This window comes from Amborella trichopoda, chromosome 2, assembly GCF_054954075.1.
Source record: "Amborella trichopoda isolate Santa Cruz 75 chromosome 2, AtrichopodaSantaCruz75HAP2 v2.0, whole genome shotgun sequence".
Classification (NCBI taxonomy): Eukaryota; Viridiplantae; Streptophyta; class Magnoliopsida; order Amborellales; family Amborellaceae; genus Amborella; species Amborella trichopoda.
Genome location: NC_142337.1, coordinates 9,327,021 through 9,347,677, shown reverse-complemented (window position 1 = coordinate 9,347,677; position 20,657 = coordinate 9,327,021). Strand labels below are relative to the sequence as shown.

The 20,657-nt window shown below is 35.6% G+C and overlaps 1 protein-coding gene across 6 annotated transcripts; it reads right to left on the bottom strand.

The window, feature by feature from the left end:
* Window positions 1–1,374: 1,374 nt before the first annotated feature.
* On the bottom strand, window positions 1,375–20,189 carry LOC18443299 (transmembrane E3 ubiquitin-protein ligase FLY2). 6 transcript variants are annotated; one of them, XR_002282404.2, is made up of 15 exons: window positions 19,477–20,189; window positions 17,393–17,465; window positions 16,868–16,995; window positions 14,782–14,897; window positions 13,507–13,567; window positions 12,557–12,626; window positions 12,375–12,452; window positions 10,842–10,999; window positions 10,568–10,627; window positions 10,325–10,418; window positions 8,702–8,866; window positions 7,463–7,791; window positions 2,886–2,999; window positions 2,322–2,527; window positions 1,375–1,780 (listed from the first exon to the last, which is right to left on the bottom strand). XR_002282404.2 is itself a non-coding variant. In XM_006853491.4 (15 exons), the coding sequence occupies exons 1-14, from the start codon at window positions 19,720–19,722 to the stop codon at window positions 2,426–2,428; spliced, it is 1,794 nt and encodes a 597-aa protein (XP_006853553.3). In that variant the 5' UTR covers window positions 19,723–20,189; the 3' UTR covers window positions 1,375–1,780; window positions 2,405–2,425. The 6 variants fall into 6 exon arrangements, 4 of the variants coding, with proteins under 4 accessions (XP_006853553.3, XP_088714004.1, XP_020528441.1 ...); XM_006853491.4 differs by having other exon boundaries at window positions 2,405–2,527; XM_088857878.1 differs by having other exon boundaries at window positions 2,405–2,527; window positions 17,393–17,478; window positions 19,477–19,890.
* Between the last annotated feature and the right edge of the window lie 468 nt (window positions 20,190–20,657).

Sequence of the window (20,657 nt, the reverse complement as noted above, 5' to 3'; positions counted from 1 at the left end):
AATAAATAAATTTTGAAAAATACAAATAATAATTATATTAAAAAAACCTTTAGACAGCCAGTTATTAGATGGACCACCCTTTGATGCTTTATACCTCTGGACAGCATATTGTACAAATGCGGTCCAGCCCGCCATGAAACATTTGTTCTTAATGTACGTCCCTCTAAAAAGGTCCAAAAACGAAACATAAGAAGAATCCCTATACATGAACTTCACAAAAATTTCAAGCTGACACTCTTACCCTTACAATTAACAAGCCTGGTTAGTAACCCCATTGTTGGCGAGCAGGTCAGCCTCATTCTTGATTAAAATATATTGTCAGTTCACTCCTCCGGGTGAACAGCTATTTCGGAGGATTTTTTTATCTGAAAATTTGAGATCGATTAAAGAATATCATTAATTTTTATAACAATTTAGATTTGGATGCAGTTTATAGGGTGTCAACCTTAACATGATCTAAAATTCTGAAATTTTGAAAGCAAGGCGTATCCCAAATCTTACTAGAAGGTACCATTTTGGCGCTTAAAATCCATATTTGGTGCCTAAAATCCATACGATGATCTAAATTCTATTTCTACCCCTAATTATGAAATTCAAAACTGCAAAAATGGCACACAAATTGAATAGATGTATAAACATTTAAAAATCTTGAAAACAATTCAAATAATGTGCACATAATGTACCAATTTTCAAAGTCAAAACTTTCTTTTTCATTTTTTGTCGTACACGTCTAGATCAAGATGATCAATTAGAGCACTTTTGGTATCAAGACAACCTCTCATGGGGTTATGAAAGTGCGCCTTACTTCTACAATATGAGATTAGCACCATGCACTAACTTTTTCCTTTAGGTTTTGAATTCGTTGGCACCTAGATTTAATTGTCCCAAAACTGGACGATCCACGTCCATTTTTTTGGATGTTATATTTACAAGCTTGTAAAAAGTTCGGATAGATGTAGTGAGAACAGATATAGCAGCTTATAATCTAATATGACCTTCAATAGAACAGAATGAGGGAAGAAAGTTCATTTCACCTAACCTCAAATAGTTAAAATATAACTCGAGTGATGATGATAATGATAATGATTATTTTGTTTCAGGAGTACAAATAGTACATTCTAAATTTCTGTTTCTTCTTAAACTGAATCGTGAAGTTAAAGATGATATTCATCCAAAAATTGGAATCCTCTAGATACTCTCATATTAAGCTTAGGATTGTCTACAAAGAACCATTTATCTTTTGTACATGGAGATCACAATCACTGTTGTCCGTTAAATTTCAAAATAAGTGATTGTAAAAGTATCATTGAATAAATACAAAGTTTCAAAGAAAAAATTCTCCTATATATATAAATAGGCCGCTACATACACAGATTGAGAAATACAATATTTTCATTTGATGTTCAGGATTTCTTATGCAATATTTGCACAAAAATATGGGGTCCAAGAAAACAAAACCACATACCAAAGAAGAAACAGAGGAGATCAACTAATTCAAAACCTGCAAATGGGTGCAAGACGTTTATTTCCACCTTCACCCAAAATGGATTATACAATTTGGAACAAGGGACAACCCTGATTTCATTTTCCTTTTCTTTTTTATTTTTTTAAAAACAAAAAGCAAAAATGTTTCTTTTATAGTACAATTAATACAACTTCCTGCTGGTCACTCTTGGCCCTTCAGCAACCGTGGAAGACCCAGCGAATGCATTGGCAGGCAAAAACAACAGGACATCCCTTCTCTGTCGCTGTCACATTTACAGTTTGAGCCTCATGCCATCTAAAAAAATATGCACCAAAAATTCAAATTGAAGGTGTCACCAGAGACTGAAAATATAATGATAACAATATAACAAAGCAGCAACAATAGTAAATAAAAAATACGTCTGCATTCAGACTATTTATCTGTGGTACAAGGTGGTTAGAATTAATCTTTGACCATTGAATATTGAATTGGGTGGTTGTACTTATTCTATTGACCAAGCTCAAAATTCAAAAGAAATTTTTCGAATTTTGTGACACCAAAGCTATCAGATTTCAAATCAGATGACTATAAGTAATTGTGACATCCTTGTACTAAAAGTAAATGATCTCATTGTATACAATCCCATAAAAAATATTAATAATACGAATAAGAGGAAGATAGCGCATAGGGGGAAGCATACTGTAATCCAGTGGACTATGATTTTCCATAGTCCAGCAGGCTACTCACCACCCAATGAATAGATGGATGATAATAAGAACAGAAACAGGACTTCCGTCACAGCCATCAATTCATTGGATGGTGATGACCCAAATGAACTATGATTTTCCAGTCTTACATGTAGTATACTTTCCCAGAAAAACAAAGAGTAATCCCTAGTGCCGGCTTATACAAGCTGGGAACGGCAGAAAAGAGTGATACAGATATACAGATGAGAGGCTTCTAAACTGGGGGCAAGGGGCGGCGGCAAGTTGGGCATTCCATCTTTATATCCATCCATCTTTGTAAGCAACCAGAATGGAAGAAGTGATCACATGGAGTTACCTGTCGCAAAAATGCACGAGGTCTCAAAATGCTGCTTTTTAACAATTTATTAAAGGAAATTGATAAGTAAATTACAATAGCGATAAGTCCCGTAGTACCAAATGGACTATCGAAAACATTTTCCCAACCCCATCCAATGAAATGATGGGAGAATAATGCACTGAGTAGGAAGCACCATTTAGTCATATCCTATTCTGATGGATCCAGGTCTCAATACTGCCCATCATTTTATGGGATGATCATGAACCCAATGTTCCACCATCCATGTCATTATAATAAAGCTGCCCTGAAAAGAAACCCCAAAAGCAAACCAACAGAAAAGAAAGAAAAATGCAGATGTGAGTTTAACTATTCATACCATACATTCATTTGATCTCTGCACTACATCAATGGAGGTCATGCAGATCACACAATCTACGGCATTAATATTGTTCTCAAACCTTCTATAGTAGCTGTACTTCTCCGGTAGGATCTATAAATCATTTGAGGGATCAGTCATAATATAGAAAAATGCAAATGTATAATTCTTTGTATATCCAATAACTTCAATAGGATCTGACAAAAGAAGTACAAATTTCCATAAAATACCTAGAAACTACTATGGAACTGAAACCATTACAATATGTGGGAAGCTACAATATCGATATGAAACATAATTCTAGTACCCAAAAATTTAGTATTTCAATGATCCAAAAAATAAAAAAATAATTTCCAATATTCCAAGCATCTGCAGCATGGAAACCATTTGGTTGAATCTTTCAGAAGAGTTTGAGAGCATAGAAGATAGACAGAACACACCATCTTGTTGCCCACATGTAGAAGTTGTTAGATATGAGTCTCAAAAGAGTTCAAGAGCATAGGAGATGAACAGAAAACACCGTCTTGTCGACTACATGTATAAGTTGTTAAACATGTATTTCTTCTTGAAGATGTCCATGTCCAAAGAGCAACTTTACTTGGTGAACAAAGAGTCACTCAGTAGACACTACTCCTCTCTCTCTCTCTGTGTACGGGTGGTTGTTGGGGAGGGGGATTGTGCATATTATGCTAAGCACATGTTTATACAGATATGATTTAGTAAATGTCTAGTTGTATAATTCTATTTTAGTAGTTCATATTCTTTCTTATTCTGTAGTTGAGTAATTCTACTACAACCAGACATTTTTTACTAGTTATATTAAAAGACTTCCATTTAGGGCTTTTTCAACATCTCTTGTGCATATACATTTATGTTTTGAGTTATTCGGTCAGTCCACAATGAGAATCAATTTTACATGATCTGCTTCAATTGAACGGCATACTGCTTTTCAAGATGCATATTAGAAATGGTGACGATTTTGTTTCTAAATTGGACAGGAACACAATTCTCCATTTCCAACATTGGTGTTTTCTCTATATGTAACTCACTTCTCAGTGATTTCATCTATTATTCCCATAACTTCTCAGTGTTTTCTGATCCATGTGGGTTTTCCATTAGTATCCATGCATTTCTCATTCTCTACATCATGTGTTTCTAAACCATCTCATTTTTTATGATCAATTTTGTTTACCACCCACTTCGTCTACAACTGCGGGCATATTACATTTAGTGATGCATCTTGAGACGCATTTGTGATTCATCATCATCATTATCATCAAAGCCTTTTCCCAACTAATTGGGATCAGCTACATGAATCCTAGTTCACCATTCTGCTCTATTAAGGGTCATGCTCTCATTGAAGTCATAAGTCCCCATATTTTTTCTCACTACTTCCAACCATGTCCTTTTCGGCCTACCCCATGCCCTTTTTGAGCCTTCCACTTGAACTAACTCGTACCACCTAACAAGTTCTATACGGAGTCTGTGCCACACATGGCCAGCTACCTAAGTCTACTTTCTCTCATCTTATCGTCTATTGGTGCCACACCTAAATTCTCCTGAATGTACTCATTTTGAATTCTATCCCTTTTTGTCTTGTCACTCATCCATCTCAACATCCTCATGTCATCTACGCTCATTCTATGGGTATGTTGTGTTTTGATCTCCCAAACATTCCACCCCATAAGGTAGAGCTAGTCTCACAGTTATCCTATAGAACTTGTCCTTCAGCTTCATTGGAATGCGGCGATCACATAAAACTCCAGTTACACATCTTCACTTCGCCCACCCAGCTCTAATTCTATGTGCGACATCTTCCTCAATCTCTCCATTTTCCTGGATTATACCCAAGCATTTCTGAGCACCATAGAACTTCCAAGAGATAGTAATTTGGATAAGGATCCAATTTCTATGGGGCCAAGCCCGCATACACAGAAATGCGGGCTTACTAATAAATCTATTTTTGAGATGGATTTTTGCACTTAATTTTTAAGGACATGTAATCTCTAACATGGAGATCATGAATATGAAAAATAAATAAATTTTAAAACAAAAAATAATAATTCTAGTAAGAAAACATTTGGACCGTTAGTTTCCATTGTTTTTAGATGGAACACCTACTTGCATCCATCTTCAAGATGGATGCTTTACACTTTTTGAACCGCATATGAAGTCATGCGGTCCAGCCCGCATGAAACAATTTTCCTTTGGATAATATCTGGTTTCAGCACCAGGATTCTTCACTTACTATGCAAACTCAATCTTAATCATTCATCATTATAAGCTGACATTACTCAGAATATTTGAGTGGAAAAGGAAACACGATTTATGAAATAATGGCTATCATTCAATTATCATTTTATTTACCTTCGCATGGTTCATTGGTTTTAGTGTCCTGGTATACTTATGAGAAACACCTAGGAAATCTCTCTCAGGCACTAAAGCTATCCATTTATCTACAGCCAAGCCTCTTGGTTAAACCAAGGGACAGAATAATGCGATTTATATAGCAATTACTGCTATATAAAATCAAAACTTACACAGTTCAAAGATGGTCCAATAAAACAAATCAGAAAGGAACTTTCAGACGTGTATATCACCACACATGCACAAACCTGACCTAGGACTGTACATAAACGCATTAGTTTCATGGGAAAATTACAAAAAAAAAAAACCCAAGACTACACTTTCTATGCAACTTACCACCAACCTAACTTTTTCTCTCACTTTTTCCTCCAAAATACACTTTCTGTGCAAATACCCCCCCAACCAAAAAATAAATAAATAAATGCCTAAACTACCCTCCCTTACCCACGCCTCTCTCCTCTATCCCACCAAAATAGGGATCCAGTACTATGTAAGCGCGGTCCGACAGTGGATCAAGCGCTCCGGCATGTGTAAGTGCAGTCCGACAATGACGGGTCACAGCGCTCTAGTACTGTGTAAGTGCGGTCCGGCAATGAAGGGTCACAGCGCTCTGGTACTGTGTAAGTGCGGTCCAATAGTGGAACAGGGCTCCAAAACTGTGTAAGTGCGATCCGACAGTGCATGTTCTAGAGTCACAGCGCTCCAGCAGTTGCAAAGGGCAGTCAGGCAGTAGAACTTCTGAGTCACTGAGCTCCGGCAGTTGCAAAGGGCGGTTCGGCAGTACTCAGTTTTGGTCCGGCAATGTGATGGTGCGCTCCGGCAATGTGCTACTGGGGTCCGAAAACGTCAAATCTGGCCAAATTGATTTGTGTATGGGAAAGGCATTTCCGTCTAAAACAAATGAACATTTTCCCTTGGGGGTTTATTTGCATAGAAAGTTTGTTTTAGGGGAAAAAGTGAGAGAAAAGTTAGGTTGGAGGTAAGTTACATAGAAAGTGTAGTCTTGGGGGGTTTTTGTAATTTTCCCTAGTTTCATTCATGTAGAATCCAGCCTGGTTTGGAATGAAGCAGTGAAGAGCGTTAGGTTTCTTTCTTTTGAGATTGTATCCTTATTGTAATTGAGTTTTAATTTTAGTTTCCTTACGTTATTAGGTTTCTAGAAAGTAAAATTTCAGTTCTAGATAAATTAGAAATCTAAGTTTCTTAGTCTTTCGGAGGTTGTTTTCTATGCTTTCAAGCGTCCAAGTGGATATATTCCCTACAATCCTCTTCTTCTTTATGTGGATATTTTCCCCCAAATCCTAGCTTGTGGATTGGAGGTTCCCCCCACCTATGCTCAAGCCCTTTTTTCTTTCCCCTCATTTGTCGCATACCCCCGACCATGATTCCTCACTGCCAAATTAGTCACCCTTTCAAACCCTTCCATAACCCCGTAGCCAAATTAGTCGCCCTTTTGGCTATACCTCTCCAAACCTCATGTAAACCAGCGTTATAGCTACCCTAACCATGGGCTTTAAACCATCTCATCATTCTTTTATTAAGCTTTAACCCCTTCAAAGACCCTAAAACCTATCACAAACCTTGCGCTAACCCAATCAAACACTTCCCCGTAACCTTAACCCTAATTGTACTTCATTTAGATCGAACTCTACATTATCTAGGGAACCTTTTATGAGGTCAAAATCCTCTGGTCTTAATCTTTGTAGGAAGCAAAATACCTAATTAGCATTCCAAATACGTAAAACCTTTCTTTTCTATGCCCACCTCACATATTACACTCGTGCAGGAGCAAAGCCCCTTTGTCTGGCATCACAGAGAGAGAGAGATACATGCATCTTTTTTTGGTTTTGATAAAAAAGATAGAAGTAATTTTTTATAATAATTTGATGAAATACATGTCTACAATATGCATCCCATTTCACAAGCATAAAATTCTGGACGTTATTCATGCACTCAATCTTAGTCTCCTAGTTGCTCTTAAACATGCTTTGGTCCTAAAAACCCACAAAACCAACTCCCATTGATAAGATCACAACTGATAATAAGACCTCAAATAAAGATGTAACTAAGTTGGAATCAATGACAACATCACCTCCAAGCTAAGGATGGCATTTAACCAAAGCACATATTATGAATGTCAGATATGATAAAACAAAATAAATAGGTAAAATAATAAATAAATAAATCTCACAACAAGAAAATGATCAAACCTGACGAGGAATGAACCATCTAGATCCAAGATAATGCTGAAGAAGGAGAACAAGAGCTTGAAATCCCATGAAGAGCCCCAAACACATACACCAATTCTTATCAACCTCTATGCGCATAAAATTACTTGGGCAACCGAAGGCATACATTGGAATAGCCAGCCGAGTGAAGGTCATTCCTAAGATGTAGTGAGGATGCAAAGGTTTCCGTGTATCCCGAATGACATTAAAGATTATTTGGGGGATCCAGAAGGAGTACATTGCAAGTAGAATAGGCCGCAGAAAACTATGCAACTCATACATGATTATAATGCCTCCCAAAAGAATCCCATCTGATGAAATCAAACTTCATTAGAAAGGACGTATTTTACACATAATGATAAAGTGAGACTATATGCTGTTTAAGATTATATTGTACAACCAAATCAGGTATTCTAGATCCCAACCAAACATAGAAGACTCATAAATTTAGAGCAATATTTAGTCAATTGTCTAGTAATACAACAGATTCACAAAAGCGTTTGTAAGTTTTCAACTAATAATGCCTTAAATGAGTTAGAACATATTCACATAAAGTATTTGAACAGAAAGTTCGCACAATGCAAACATGAGTAAAAGCTTTTCTTCTACTAATGGATGATAGCAGGAATTCAGAATATTCGCATGCCAATAAAAGACAATCCAACTTTATTTTCCAGTAAGTAATAATGCAATATTACTCTGAAGTTGAACACTTCTGATGTATCCAAATGAAAAATGACCTACCAAACTACTGACAACTTCTTAGCTCTAAAAAAACCATCCAATGCTTCTAGGCAACCTAATATTTCACTATTTATTTCTCTTCGTATTACTTTATTTTTTGAAACATGTTCACTATTCTTCTTATTACTAATTTTGACAAACATATCCCACTTTCTTTTTTTTTGGGTTCAGTGGGTAGAAATCGAACTTGAGATGTAACGTTGTTAACATCAACTGCTAACCACTTAAGCCCAAGCCCAATTCCTAAGATATCTGATTCAGTTTGCGGGATCTGAAAAGTAGAGAATTTATCAAACAATTGCAGAAAAATTACATGAAACCATGAATCAATTTTGTTTGATACAAACTACTAGTACCATATATACAAGTTAACTCATTCAATCAATTTTGTTAAGGGATCTTTCAATGAAAACACTAAGCATTCTAGGTTCTTGAGCAAACCCTAAACACAAAAAATTAACTGGAAAATAGACTTACAGAAACGGCTGTAGAGTATTGATAGTTCACGTCTCATTGTTTCCCATCCTTCACCTGTATTTGGTCTACCCGCTTTCCAAATTGCAAGGAGATATCTCATCTCAAAGATGGAGAACACCACAAACTTGAAAAAGGCCGCAGTTGCAAAAGCATTAAAAAGAGATTCTACAAACAAAACAGATGGGCATCACATACATTTCAGAACTCATCTTTCTGCAAGCTAAAGAAGAAAGTATCCATGAGAACACAAAAGGAGACACAAATAGGTATCATGAAATTGTTCTCTTTTCAGATAAATATACTATGGGAAAAGATGGGATTAGCCCACTAGCTCATATGAACATATGAGCAAACGTCCCAGATTGAATCTGGACCGATCTGACGATCACGGATGTCCAGTAGTGTTTGAATTTTAGTTTTTTGTCAACAAATCTAAATCACTTGAAATTTTAGACGTGTGTTCATCAAAAATAGGTGAATCTTCGAAAATATCAAAACAATATTTTACATGAAATAAATTGACCAAAATACCCCCGAAAAGATTGGGGGGGTATTTTGGTCATTTTTATTTTTACAGATAATTTTTTTTTATATTTTTATTAAGTGCACCTTGATAAGAAGAACACACACCTAAAATTCCAAGTGATTTGGATATGTAGAAAAATAAATAAAATTCAAGCACTACCGGACATCCGTGATCGTCAGATCGGCCCAAATTCAATCTGGGCCGTTGGGCTCATATGTTCATATGAACTAGTGGGTTAATCTCATCTTTTCCCATATACTATTAAGAAATTATGCTGGAGAAGATATGGTGAGACAGATGAGTCTCAATACATAGGAATTTGATTGAGTTTTCAGGTCAAATACAGAGAGCGCATCCTTTTCCATACTGAAACAAATATATGTCTAGCATTTCCAGAAAACAAGGATATCATGAACTACTCCTGAAATTTATGAGAAATTTGGTGCAAATGAACCTACTTGGACAATGTCAAAGCAACTAAGTGAGGTTCGAACAGTTCTATACCGAAATGGTTATTAAGAACGAAAATCAACCATTATTTGTGGAGTGCCTCCACATTAAACGACACCCCAGATGGTATACCCCATTGGGGAAAAAAACATGTAATTAATCAGTGAATTGTTATTATCTATGGCAAAGGACACGTGAAAAAGGCCCACCTCTCTCTCTCTCTCTCTCTCTCTCTCTCTCACACACACACACATACACACTCACAAACAAAGGCAGGCCATAATTACTGAATCATTTGATTGGAGTAGTTCTCCCCTAAGAAACAGACAATCTGAATGAACCAAAGATCTAAACTCTGAGAAATAGCTGTAAGAACGGACTGAGTTTTCTGAGAATGAATTTTGTTTATCAAAGAATGAAGAATCAGATGCCTTAAATGCAATTGTACATGAATAGAATTAACAAAACTATTCTTACTGAAAAAATATATTAGTATTAGAAAAGAAAACATAAGAACATCTCTAGAGCATACAGATACAAATATACAATTTTTAACAAACCAAAACATCAATAAAGATAAATGACAGTTTGTTCACAAGTAGTTATGTTATTACAAAACAAAATAAAGAGCTATGCACATAACTCACCAACTAATATCCCTGCAGTTAGATGTAAAAGACAAAGATAAGCATCCATAATCGCTTGTTGCCCGATCATCAGCAAAGACACTTTGGCTGCCCCCTGGAAATAAAATATTAGAAGATGATGGGCCAAATGCATGGGAAAGCCTTTAGAGATGGGCCAAATACATGGGAAAGCCTTTAGAGAATGTTACCAACTCTTTTAAAATTACACACATGGTTTCAATCAAAATCATTTGTATTACTTACCGATTGAGTACTGCTGTGCTCCATTTGACGAATTAACAGAAGAACTTGAAGAAAAGATATCTGGTGCGTCAAAATGCTAAGGCATGCACCCATAAGATATGCCAATGCCAAATAACAAGAAACACAGATAGAATACATTTTCTTTCATATGTACGATGGATTTGTAGAGGAAAAGTATATATCACATTGTGCCTAACAGCACAGACAAATAGAGAACCATACCAATGGGAGAGATAAGAGAAGAGAGAATAACACATCCTTTTACAGAGGATACAAAAGTAACCATCAACGTATAGTTAACAGCTTTGTTGTAGTAAACTTCCATGCTAATTGAACTAGCATTTAAGAGAATAGGTGAGAAGCATTCTCCTTCATCATCCAGTGCTGGACTCTCCACTAAACCTTCCATGTGGTAATGATCACGATCTCCATCTAACATTAAGCAATGAGACTACTCAGCAACTTGGCTATAGTATTATTACTTATTAGAATCAAATTATCAATTAATCATAAATCAACATATTTTGAAAATTCATGGTCACAAGAATGGAAGCTAAAAAGTTAATAGTAATAATCCATTTAAGAATACAGGACAGAACTGGAACAAAATAATATAAATATTTCCTATCAATTCGTGCCTATGAAAAAGGTTGGATCACCTCTTACAAATGGAAATAATAGGTAGTCAGAATGGGCAAAAAATAATAATTGAAATGAAAGCTATTAAGAGTGAGGCGAGTTAAGGCAAGGAGCAAGAGCACAAAGTTAAAAAGATCCAAAATCTAAGAAGGTCTAAACAGATGAAAAAAAAAAGTATACAAAGTAGGAAAGAAAGTAAGTCCTTATCAGACTGAAAACAGTTTATTTTTATAAGACGTGGTTATTTTGATTCTCCTACTTACTAGCATCCTACAACCAAATCTGATATGATTACAATGGCACATATCAGTCTCGGCAGCTTCCTTGGGAGGTATTTTCTTAGGAGATTTTCTACCTCTAGATTTTTCAGAAAAAAACTTGAAGATTCTTCTCAGAAATGACCTTAACAAAATACGTCCAAAATTTTAAACAGCAAATTTATAATAGTAAATAATCTCCATTATACGCACTAACTTTTTTTGGCTATAGAAATGTCCATTCCTGAACAGTAGAATCCTCCAACCACATCTAAGTTTTAGTTCTCAAAACACACTAACTGAATCCTGCACATGAAATGGCTAAAACGATGTAGAAAATGTCAGCCTACAGTTCCATCATATATGCAAAAACGCACTAAAAGATGTGCAGTACATGATATAAGCAGAAGCTAATGCAGCCTACAGGTCGATCTTTTGTCCATTTTGTTTTTTAACATAACACAGCTAAAAAATATACAAATTCCTTATAGAAATTCCCCAAGTACTACATTTTTGTGTGTTTATTATTTCCTTCTTTTTGGGATTTTTATCTTTAGAAAAGGAAGAAAAAAAAAAAAAAGGAAAAAAAAAAAACTGAAATCTCACTGCATTAAGTCAGATTTTAATTGATCCGAGTTATAGAATGAACCCAACTTTTTGATCTATGATAGGCACATAAATAACTGCGGATGTGCTTTGCATTTCATTTTCACTCACAATGACTGTGCTGTGAACCATTAACCATTACAATCATTTCCTCTTTCATATTCTTTTACAAATGCATTCAGGAAACTGTAAAGAAATCGACACAAAAGAAAAAATCTACTTTTTAGCTAAAAGAATTCCAGGATTCAAGCAAGATTACGGAGCCAACCAAAAACAAGGGCACAAACAAATTAAAATTCCAATACCTCTTTGATCCGATGGTATCTTTGAAATCTGAGCAGCAATTTGTAAATTGCAATGTTTCTCCAAATCAAGTAAAAAAGCTGTAGTAAACAAGAATACAAGTATAATTAGAGAAACATACAGCTAGAGAAAATCAAAATGGAAAAAGGACAATGAAAACAAAGAGAACATAAAGGTTATATACCATGTTTCCCTTTTCTCTTCAGCTGCTCACGTGGAGAGTCTTGGAACACTTGAGATGAGAAAAGTCCAAGCTGATGATGCAAAATCACGCAACAATAAAACAATCTGAAGTACGAAGGGTAAGCCTAAATGACCAAGGTAATTCCCTTCCTAAGAAAAGCGATGATTTGTTCAGAAAAGCGATGATTTGTTTAAGGGCCTGCTTAGATAATGCATAAAGTGCCAATACGACGGCTTTATACATGTGTTCCACTCTATTTGGCACTTGGTCGGGGGGCCAACAGCTATTGCCTATTGGCCACGCCAGTGCCTGAAACACCGCTTACTATGGATTAGTGCAAATCTATATAAACATATTTTGTCCCCAATCCCAGTAGGGTGGCCTGGTGTTGTAATTTGTACACCACATACGAACTAGCTTAAAGTTAGGCCATTAGGGTAGGTAAGGGGAACCTGCGTTCATGGAAAGAATATACACCCTGCACTGATTTGGAGGTAGATTAGTAGGATCTGGAATGGTTAAAATTGTTGCTCCTTAAAGGAGGTACCTTCTGTTCGCTTTTCATCTACTCCATTTCCATGAACTTAATATACTTTTAAATGATAGAACTTGTCAAGAAGCTTGGCATTTCTATGTATGCATGTATATAAGTTCAGTTTAGTCATTTTATATGCCTTGTTTTAATTTTCATGGGTTGCGTTCAGAATAAATTTTCTCCATAATTGCAAGGCATCTTGCATCAGTGATGACATCGATCAGAAGATCATTATGTCCATATTTCAAACTTATCCCAAGATTAAAAATCACTAACAGCTTCCACAAGAACAAACTAGTGAACTTTGAAACTATGTGATGCAAGAAGAAAATATGCATAACTTGAAACCATATCAGCAATGAGGAACAAAATGTAATAGTAATGAAAGAAGGAGAAAAAAGCAATCACCACTTACCAAGTGATATGGATTGGAAAGAAAATAGTCTTCCTCTTGGTTCAGTCCACCATCCGGTCCACTGCAAGAAAGAACATGGACCAGAAAATTTTGTAACATATCTTCAGACTTGTATATAAAATAAACTCCAAAGGAACAAACAGCCAATTAAAACTGCAAATGAAAAATGTGGATGACATTTCCACTAACAATCATGTACTCCTGCTCCAAGGATTTTCTTTCTCATTAATTTTATTAGTTTCATCAAGTTAAACACTACAGGCCAGTTCAGATAGAAAATTATATGGGATTTTTAGAAGTATCAGTTCCACTTGTGGCAGAGCACACTACTGCAAGTCCTCTGTGTCCATCACTTTTGGAATCCCGCTTTATAAAAGTGCAGCCAAATGGTGGCCTATTTGATAATAGTCGGTGCGAAAAAACTATGTTTCTGTTATTCTATAATAGTAGGCAGGGGGAGGCAGTCCAAACTTGCCCTAAACAATCAGGGTTGCTTTTTCTGAATTCTCAAAAAGGAAGCAGTATTTGAAATAACTTCCAACTAATTTTCCCACCAATAAGTGCATGTAATGCGACAGACACCTCAATATAAGGAGATTACCGGTGGAAATTTGTGTTAAAGACAATTTAACAGGACACTACAAGGTGAAACTGGAGAAAACAAGTCAAACCATGCAACCACATTCAAACTTTTCGGTCATCAAAAAAAATACAACCACTGTGAGATGTATCACAAAGTAAGTTCCAACCATCTATGAGATAATTTCGAGTATCCAAAATAAAAGAACCATCAAATGCATTGCTATTAACCAGAAAAGATTGAGAGCATCTCCTTATCATAAATAACACTAGTGAAAAAGATTATGGTACTAGACTGTGAATAACCGATAATCAGCTTTGTCCCAAGCTAATACTTCATTAACAGCCCTTCTGGGATATTTAGAGAATGATAAATACTAAATAAAATTTTTCACTTAATTAACAGCCCTTCTCATATATTTAAAATCATTTGCAAAGTTCTTTTGTTATACTTCCAGACTCAAATATTACATAATCAGGAGTCAGGCATGTTGAAAAACACAACATGAATATTTACCGAACATTAACTAGATGAAGCAGAAATAATTCTCTCAACCAATCACCACACGTTCACCTCAAGAGTCACAGCCCAAAAGTAAGATACTTAGTATAATGAAAGAGAGATCAGGGTCCAGAACATGCTTACCCAATTTTTTAGCCAGTGAATAGTATGTAAATGAAGCACATGAAGTTTACCTATTGGTTACCATACGAAGCTGTCTGAAAGGCCATATATAAACCCCTTCGACTCTCAACTGAGTTACTCCAGGATCATGCTCATTATCAGATGCTCCTCGAAAAAATATCGCTCCCTGTTCAGAAGAGATGGAAACAAGCACAAGCATGAAAGGTAGTTGAATAGTAAAGCACAAATGTGAAAAGACAACAAAAAGATCCATCTTACACAAATTAACAGCACTTAAAATAAAAAGCTCACATATCAAGCTCAATTAATGACGAATACAACACACCCAATACATAAATGAGAATGGGTTAATAATTGCACCAGTCTCATATTAATGGGATTCCAGTATAGTTATCCATGATAACGTGGAATAAAAGTTGTAATTTAGTACCAAAAATTCGCACTATTTATATTTTTAATCCCCACAAGTTTCATTTGTTTGTGAACAGCAGCATCGGGCCAGCAGATATATCACATAGGTTATTGATTCTATTTTGATTTTCTCTTCTTTCACATGCCTAGTGGAATTGCCTTATATAAGTGCAAAATGGAGAACATGTCTCATTAGTAGGACAACCACTACTAGATTTAAATGGAGAACATGTCTCATTAGTAGGACGACCACTACTAGATTTTCTGTAGTTCTAGGAAATTCTTGCAGTCTTTCTTGAAAATGCCAGAAGCAAGACCAGGTCAAAATCCATGGCAGAAGTACACATATCATGTGACATATTGTTTGTATTTTTATTTTTTCTAATTTTTAAGAATAATATTTACTTATAGTTAATAATTTGTTTCTTAATATTATTTTAAATTAATTTTAATTATTTTAGAAAATAGTATAATTGAAAATAAGACAAAATAAAAGATAAAACACAAAAGTAATTAACCAAAAATACAAAAGCAATGAAAAGATAATTCCTTCAAATTATAGATATAAATAACGTAATTGGAGATATTTTTAAAAAACCAATTACGGAATGATATAATTGAATATATATAAAAAAAGGAAAACAAGATAATAATTCACCGTAAATGGAAATTATAGAAATAAATAATGTAATTGGAGATATTTTTAGAAAAACTAATTACCTCAAAATGCAAGTAATAAATAGAATTTAATCATATTTTGAAGTTTATGTGATATGTTTTAGCATTTTTATTTTTTCTAATTCTCTAGGATAATATTTACTTACAAGTAAATAACAAATTTACTAATATGATTAACAATAATTTTAGAGTAGGTTATAGAATAATATAATTAAAATATAAAAAATTTATAATAGAAGCCCATATGTGAAGATGGATCCATTTTAAAGTAGGTTATAGAAAATAATTAAAATATAAAACAATTTTACACTGAACCTTTGATATGTTTTTTGAAAGGCTAGTGGCGAGGGGCCTTGCTTAAGGGCTTCCTTCCCTTTTTACACTGAACCTTTGGTCTGTCTATTTTGCTTTAGATAGACAACTGAGGAGAACCCTTAATGGGGCGTATAAACTGCTTCACCAGGACTTGGACTGATGGCATGGGGGGTGTCTTTTTGGGGGCTTACACCATGTGTACCGAGCTTAATAAGGGGCTTTTTGGTGGCCGTCCTGAAAATCTAAACCTATCGGCAATGGGAGCCTTAGTAAGACGGTCTCATTGGGGGCTTACACCTAATGTACCGGGCTTAGTCAAGGGCTTTTTGGTGGCCGTCCTAAAAGTCTAAACCAATCGGTAATGAGAGCCTTAGTTAAGACAGTTACCCTTGGAACCAGGGCGTCTGGGCTAAGAAAGTTCCTTATAAGAACTTCTATCTCGAACTGTCAACATGCTCTTCCTGTTTTTGGTTGACGTCTTGGATTGGTGAATCTCTTCAACAGATGATTATCTTGACTTGCCATCTTGATGATCCTTCTGATCTTCAAGGGCTTTTCACCAAAGCTAACTCGAATGCCAGTTCAAGATTGAAATTTTATTTTAGTGACTAATATTTAGTACACATACAACGTATGTGAATAACTAGTTAGTGTTAAGTGCATAGTTTTCTTTTGTTAACGTTATTAGCCAAAATGATGGCAAAATAATAGAATAGTAAAGAAAATACTTACTTGAACATAATGGACTCCCGTAATCTTTGTTACAGAGCTCACTAACTCAAATATAATATATCCATTAGATTTTCCAAACTCTGGAAACCTATGAGAGCCATTGTTATTTTCCAAGGTGCCCCATGTCCCTGCATTTAAACATGCAGAATTAGGATCAATGTTTACAAAAAAGGTTTATCAAGAACAAAGCTGATAATAAATTAGGAATCCTAAAAGTATCATCTACCTAGAGTGAGAGATGAACTTTGAAAAGAACCAAAACACTAGCTACAGCTGAACACAAAAATAGATGCACTAAATCAAGAAGATAACCTCTTATTTTCTTCTTTATCTTAACCTAAGATTTAAAAAATGTTAGAGAAAATAATAAAATATAATAAAAAATAAAGAAGATAATCTTTTGATGAAGTCTCTATTTGCAGCCAGCTTCAGAAGAGTAGAGAAAACTTTCATGTTAATGTTAAGAGAAACAAAAACAAAAAAATGGCAACAATTAGCAGTATTATTTAACAGCCAGAAACATACCTCTATAAGTTCCTGTTATGTTCCAAGCGATGTAAGGGCTGAAGTCACGATCTTCTCTTTTGATAAGTAGGTGCTGCAGCATGGATCTGAGTCAATATTCATAAGCTAAAAATAAATACATTTCCAGTTACTAGTCTTAAAGTTTATGCTTAGATCGACATAAAAAAATAATTCTTGATCCAAAAGGAAAAGTTTATGACAAGATGTTTTGCAGTTCTTACAATATGTTCACTAAAGAATACACTGGCGATTTAGAAAGGAGGATTATAAGTCATTTTGAAGTCCAATCAAAACCAAGAGTGTCACTCTTAGCATGTTAGTTCAATGTAGTGAATGGAACCAAATCTTGAAAGAAGTAATATACATTCTCAAACATATTTAAACTACACGAACGAAAGCTGGGCCGAAACGTGAAGCTGATGCAAGTATATGAAATTCAAACTCTAGTCACCTTCAACAATATCATCCAAGTGACTTACCTGTTCCTCCCAAATTCTCTAATGACAATTCCCTAGCAGTAAACTCTTTGTTACCGGATTTGTAAAAAGGAATTACCAACCATCCTTCACCTCCTAATCCTAATATCTACAGAACCACAACCTTTGCTCTCCCACATCCAATTTAACCCAGTAATTTTGGGAATCCTCAATCCACCTCCAGCTTATACCAAAACACAACTTAACAATCATCATAATCCAAGAAACCCTAACCTAGAAGGCTGTAATTTTCCATTTCCACCCAAGGGACAAGATTCAGTCTACCTTCAGTGCTCCTCATGTTAAGAAATGAAGGGTACAGCTTTGAGGGCATTAGTGTTCCAAGGATACTTCATCTTTTGATAATTTGAGACTGTATAATGGTCTTGTTCAAACTTTAAGAATTACTTCACTTTCTCCACAATCTTTAGAGGATAAGAATCCAGGGTCTGAAACCTTAGCTTTCTCTACATCATGGCGTTACTCTCGCACATACTTCAAAATGATGCTTTCGCACATGCTTCAAAATGATGGTTTCACTCCATGATGCATCAGCAATTTTTCTACTCACATGGTTGCGAGTGTACTCTTTCTCCAACACAGACCGCTAGCACTTTGACCAGGGTCAAGGTTTTCTAAGTTTTTGGAGAATTTTTTTTCTCTAAAGCCCTAAATAGTTGAACAAGATTGTTGGGAACCCAACACTCCACCATAAAGATATCTTTCAAGGATTTTCATGGGTCGAGTCAACTCCTCATCAAAGGCTAGCGACATACCCTGGTTTGCAACAAACTGTCCATTCTCGGATATTCATTTTCTTAACATGTGTATTATGTCCACAGTTTGGATAGATGTATAATCTGGTTCGTATCTTTCTAACTTATCACTTCCACTGGAATTTTTGTTAGAGATCAGCCAACCCTTTCTTTTGTACTTGATATTACACGGGATGCAGGACTATTATGCCTGTCTATTGTTCATTTCCATCACATATTCTCACTTAGTTGATCTATGTTTGAAACCATTATGGAAAAGAACTGGCAGTCCCTTCAGGCTCCAAATAAAATCATCAAAGGATACCAAAATACAAATTCATATCATACTAAAATGTTAAGTCTCCTACTGAAGTTGAAGATTAAGAGCTCAAAATGTGGAAATTTTATCATAAACGAGTAGTAAAAAAGATTTCTTAGAACAAATATATCACATCGAGCACTGTGATAATCCATATAAAAACAAGAAGTGCAGAGATAGTACATGGAAAAGTATGATCAGTTTTTTCTGCCTTATTGACTCTGAATTTGTAACTCATGGTTTCCAAATTTAACAATAGGTCAGCTGCAAATAGCTATGGTAAATTTAGATGATCATTGGTCCATCATCATAGAAGCCTACTTTAATTAACAACTGCATAAGAGTCTCATGGAATTGGATACTTCCTTTCTATCATAAAACATTTGAAGAAAGAATTCGAAATCCGAAAGCAAGCATATTACTAGTGCAAACACAAGGTAACCCAAGGCAACTCATTTAAAACAAGAGAAAACTAATAGACAGAAGAAAAGAGAAATATAGAGAGAGAAAGAAAGTCAGAGAGAGAGAACATGCCTGGTTGCTACTCCACGAACTATCCTTCTCCCTGAGAGGCCTTAGAGCCATCACAGGCCCAAACGAATTAAAAATAACACAAAACCAAATAATAACATTAGACAATAGCAGTCTAAGCCCCCTCCTACCATCAAATTTTTGACAAACATTCTTCCCCAAAAACCCAATGTTTTGCCAATAATCCAATTTCCCACCCATTGGTCCACCCTTCTCAGAAAAACCCAATACCAAATTCAGCCAAGACATGTCTCTGAAAACTCCTTATGCTCAAAGAGGCTCAATTATCACCCAAGCAACAAAATTCCTCTTCATATCACCAAAACCCAAAAAAAAAAATTGGTTTCTGATGAGAGAGAATGCTTAGTTTAAGGACAATCGATCAACACCAGCAAGCGATGGAGAAAGGTCAACAAACGGAAGGAAGCTGAGGCGCCTTCCTACCTTCCAAGAGAGAATAATCCAACTAACTTCTACCCAAATACTAGTAATTTAACAACGATCCTCCATGTGGCGTTGATTTTGAAATTCTTATGTACCTCGTTTGTCTCTCCTCCATTGTTCCTAATATGGAAAAGCTCTCCTTTTACCACCAAACCCTCTTTTTTTTTTTTCTTCTCTTTCTATTGTAATGGAAGGAAGCTCAAGCCTAGCTGATAAGTCAGACGAGTTGCCGTCAATACAAAGTCCTCTTTATTTCACCCTATCTGTGTAATTGTGATGTTGGGTACTCCCTATACGGTCGAAAAGTGGAGCTCTCTCTCTCTCTCTCTCTCTCTCTCTCTCTCTCTCTCTCTCTCTCTCTCTCTCTCTCTCCTATGTTGTCGAAAAGTGGAGCTCTCTCTCTCTAAGCCCTCTTTGTTTCACCCCATCTCTGTAACTGTGATGTTGGGTATTCCCTATAAGCTCTCCCTCTCTCTTAATATGGTGAAGACTGAAAGGCTCGCTTTCTCGCCCCTCGCTCTCTCTAGAAACTTTGCAGCGCCTTCACTTTTTCACCATCTACCCAATTTGCTACGAAGATTTTCTCTCTCCAAAGTTCATCACCATGAAAACACTCCCCCTCTTCTTTCCCCTGCATTTAGTTCATTACATCATGGACCAGCAGCTCACTATTGCTTTCACTCATTGTTAATATTGACTAAGCTCTGTCTCTCTAAAGCACGGCTCTCTCTCTCTTCACA

Bases quoted from the DNA above. Each gene is read 5' to 3' on its own strand.
- LOC18443299 (XM_006853491.4), bottom strand. From the start codon at position 19,722: ATGTCTTGGCTGAATTTGGTATTGGGTTTTTCTGAGAAGGGTGGACCA. The intron at 10,419-10,567 runs GTAAGTAATACA...TTTTATTTCCAG, and splicing joins AGCACAGCAGTACTCAATCG to GGGGCAGCCAAAGTGTCTTT. The intron at 3,000-7,462 runs GTTTGATCATTT...AATGATTTATAG, and splicing joins GATGGTTCATTCCTCGTCAG to ATCCTACCGGAGAAGTACAG.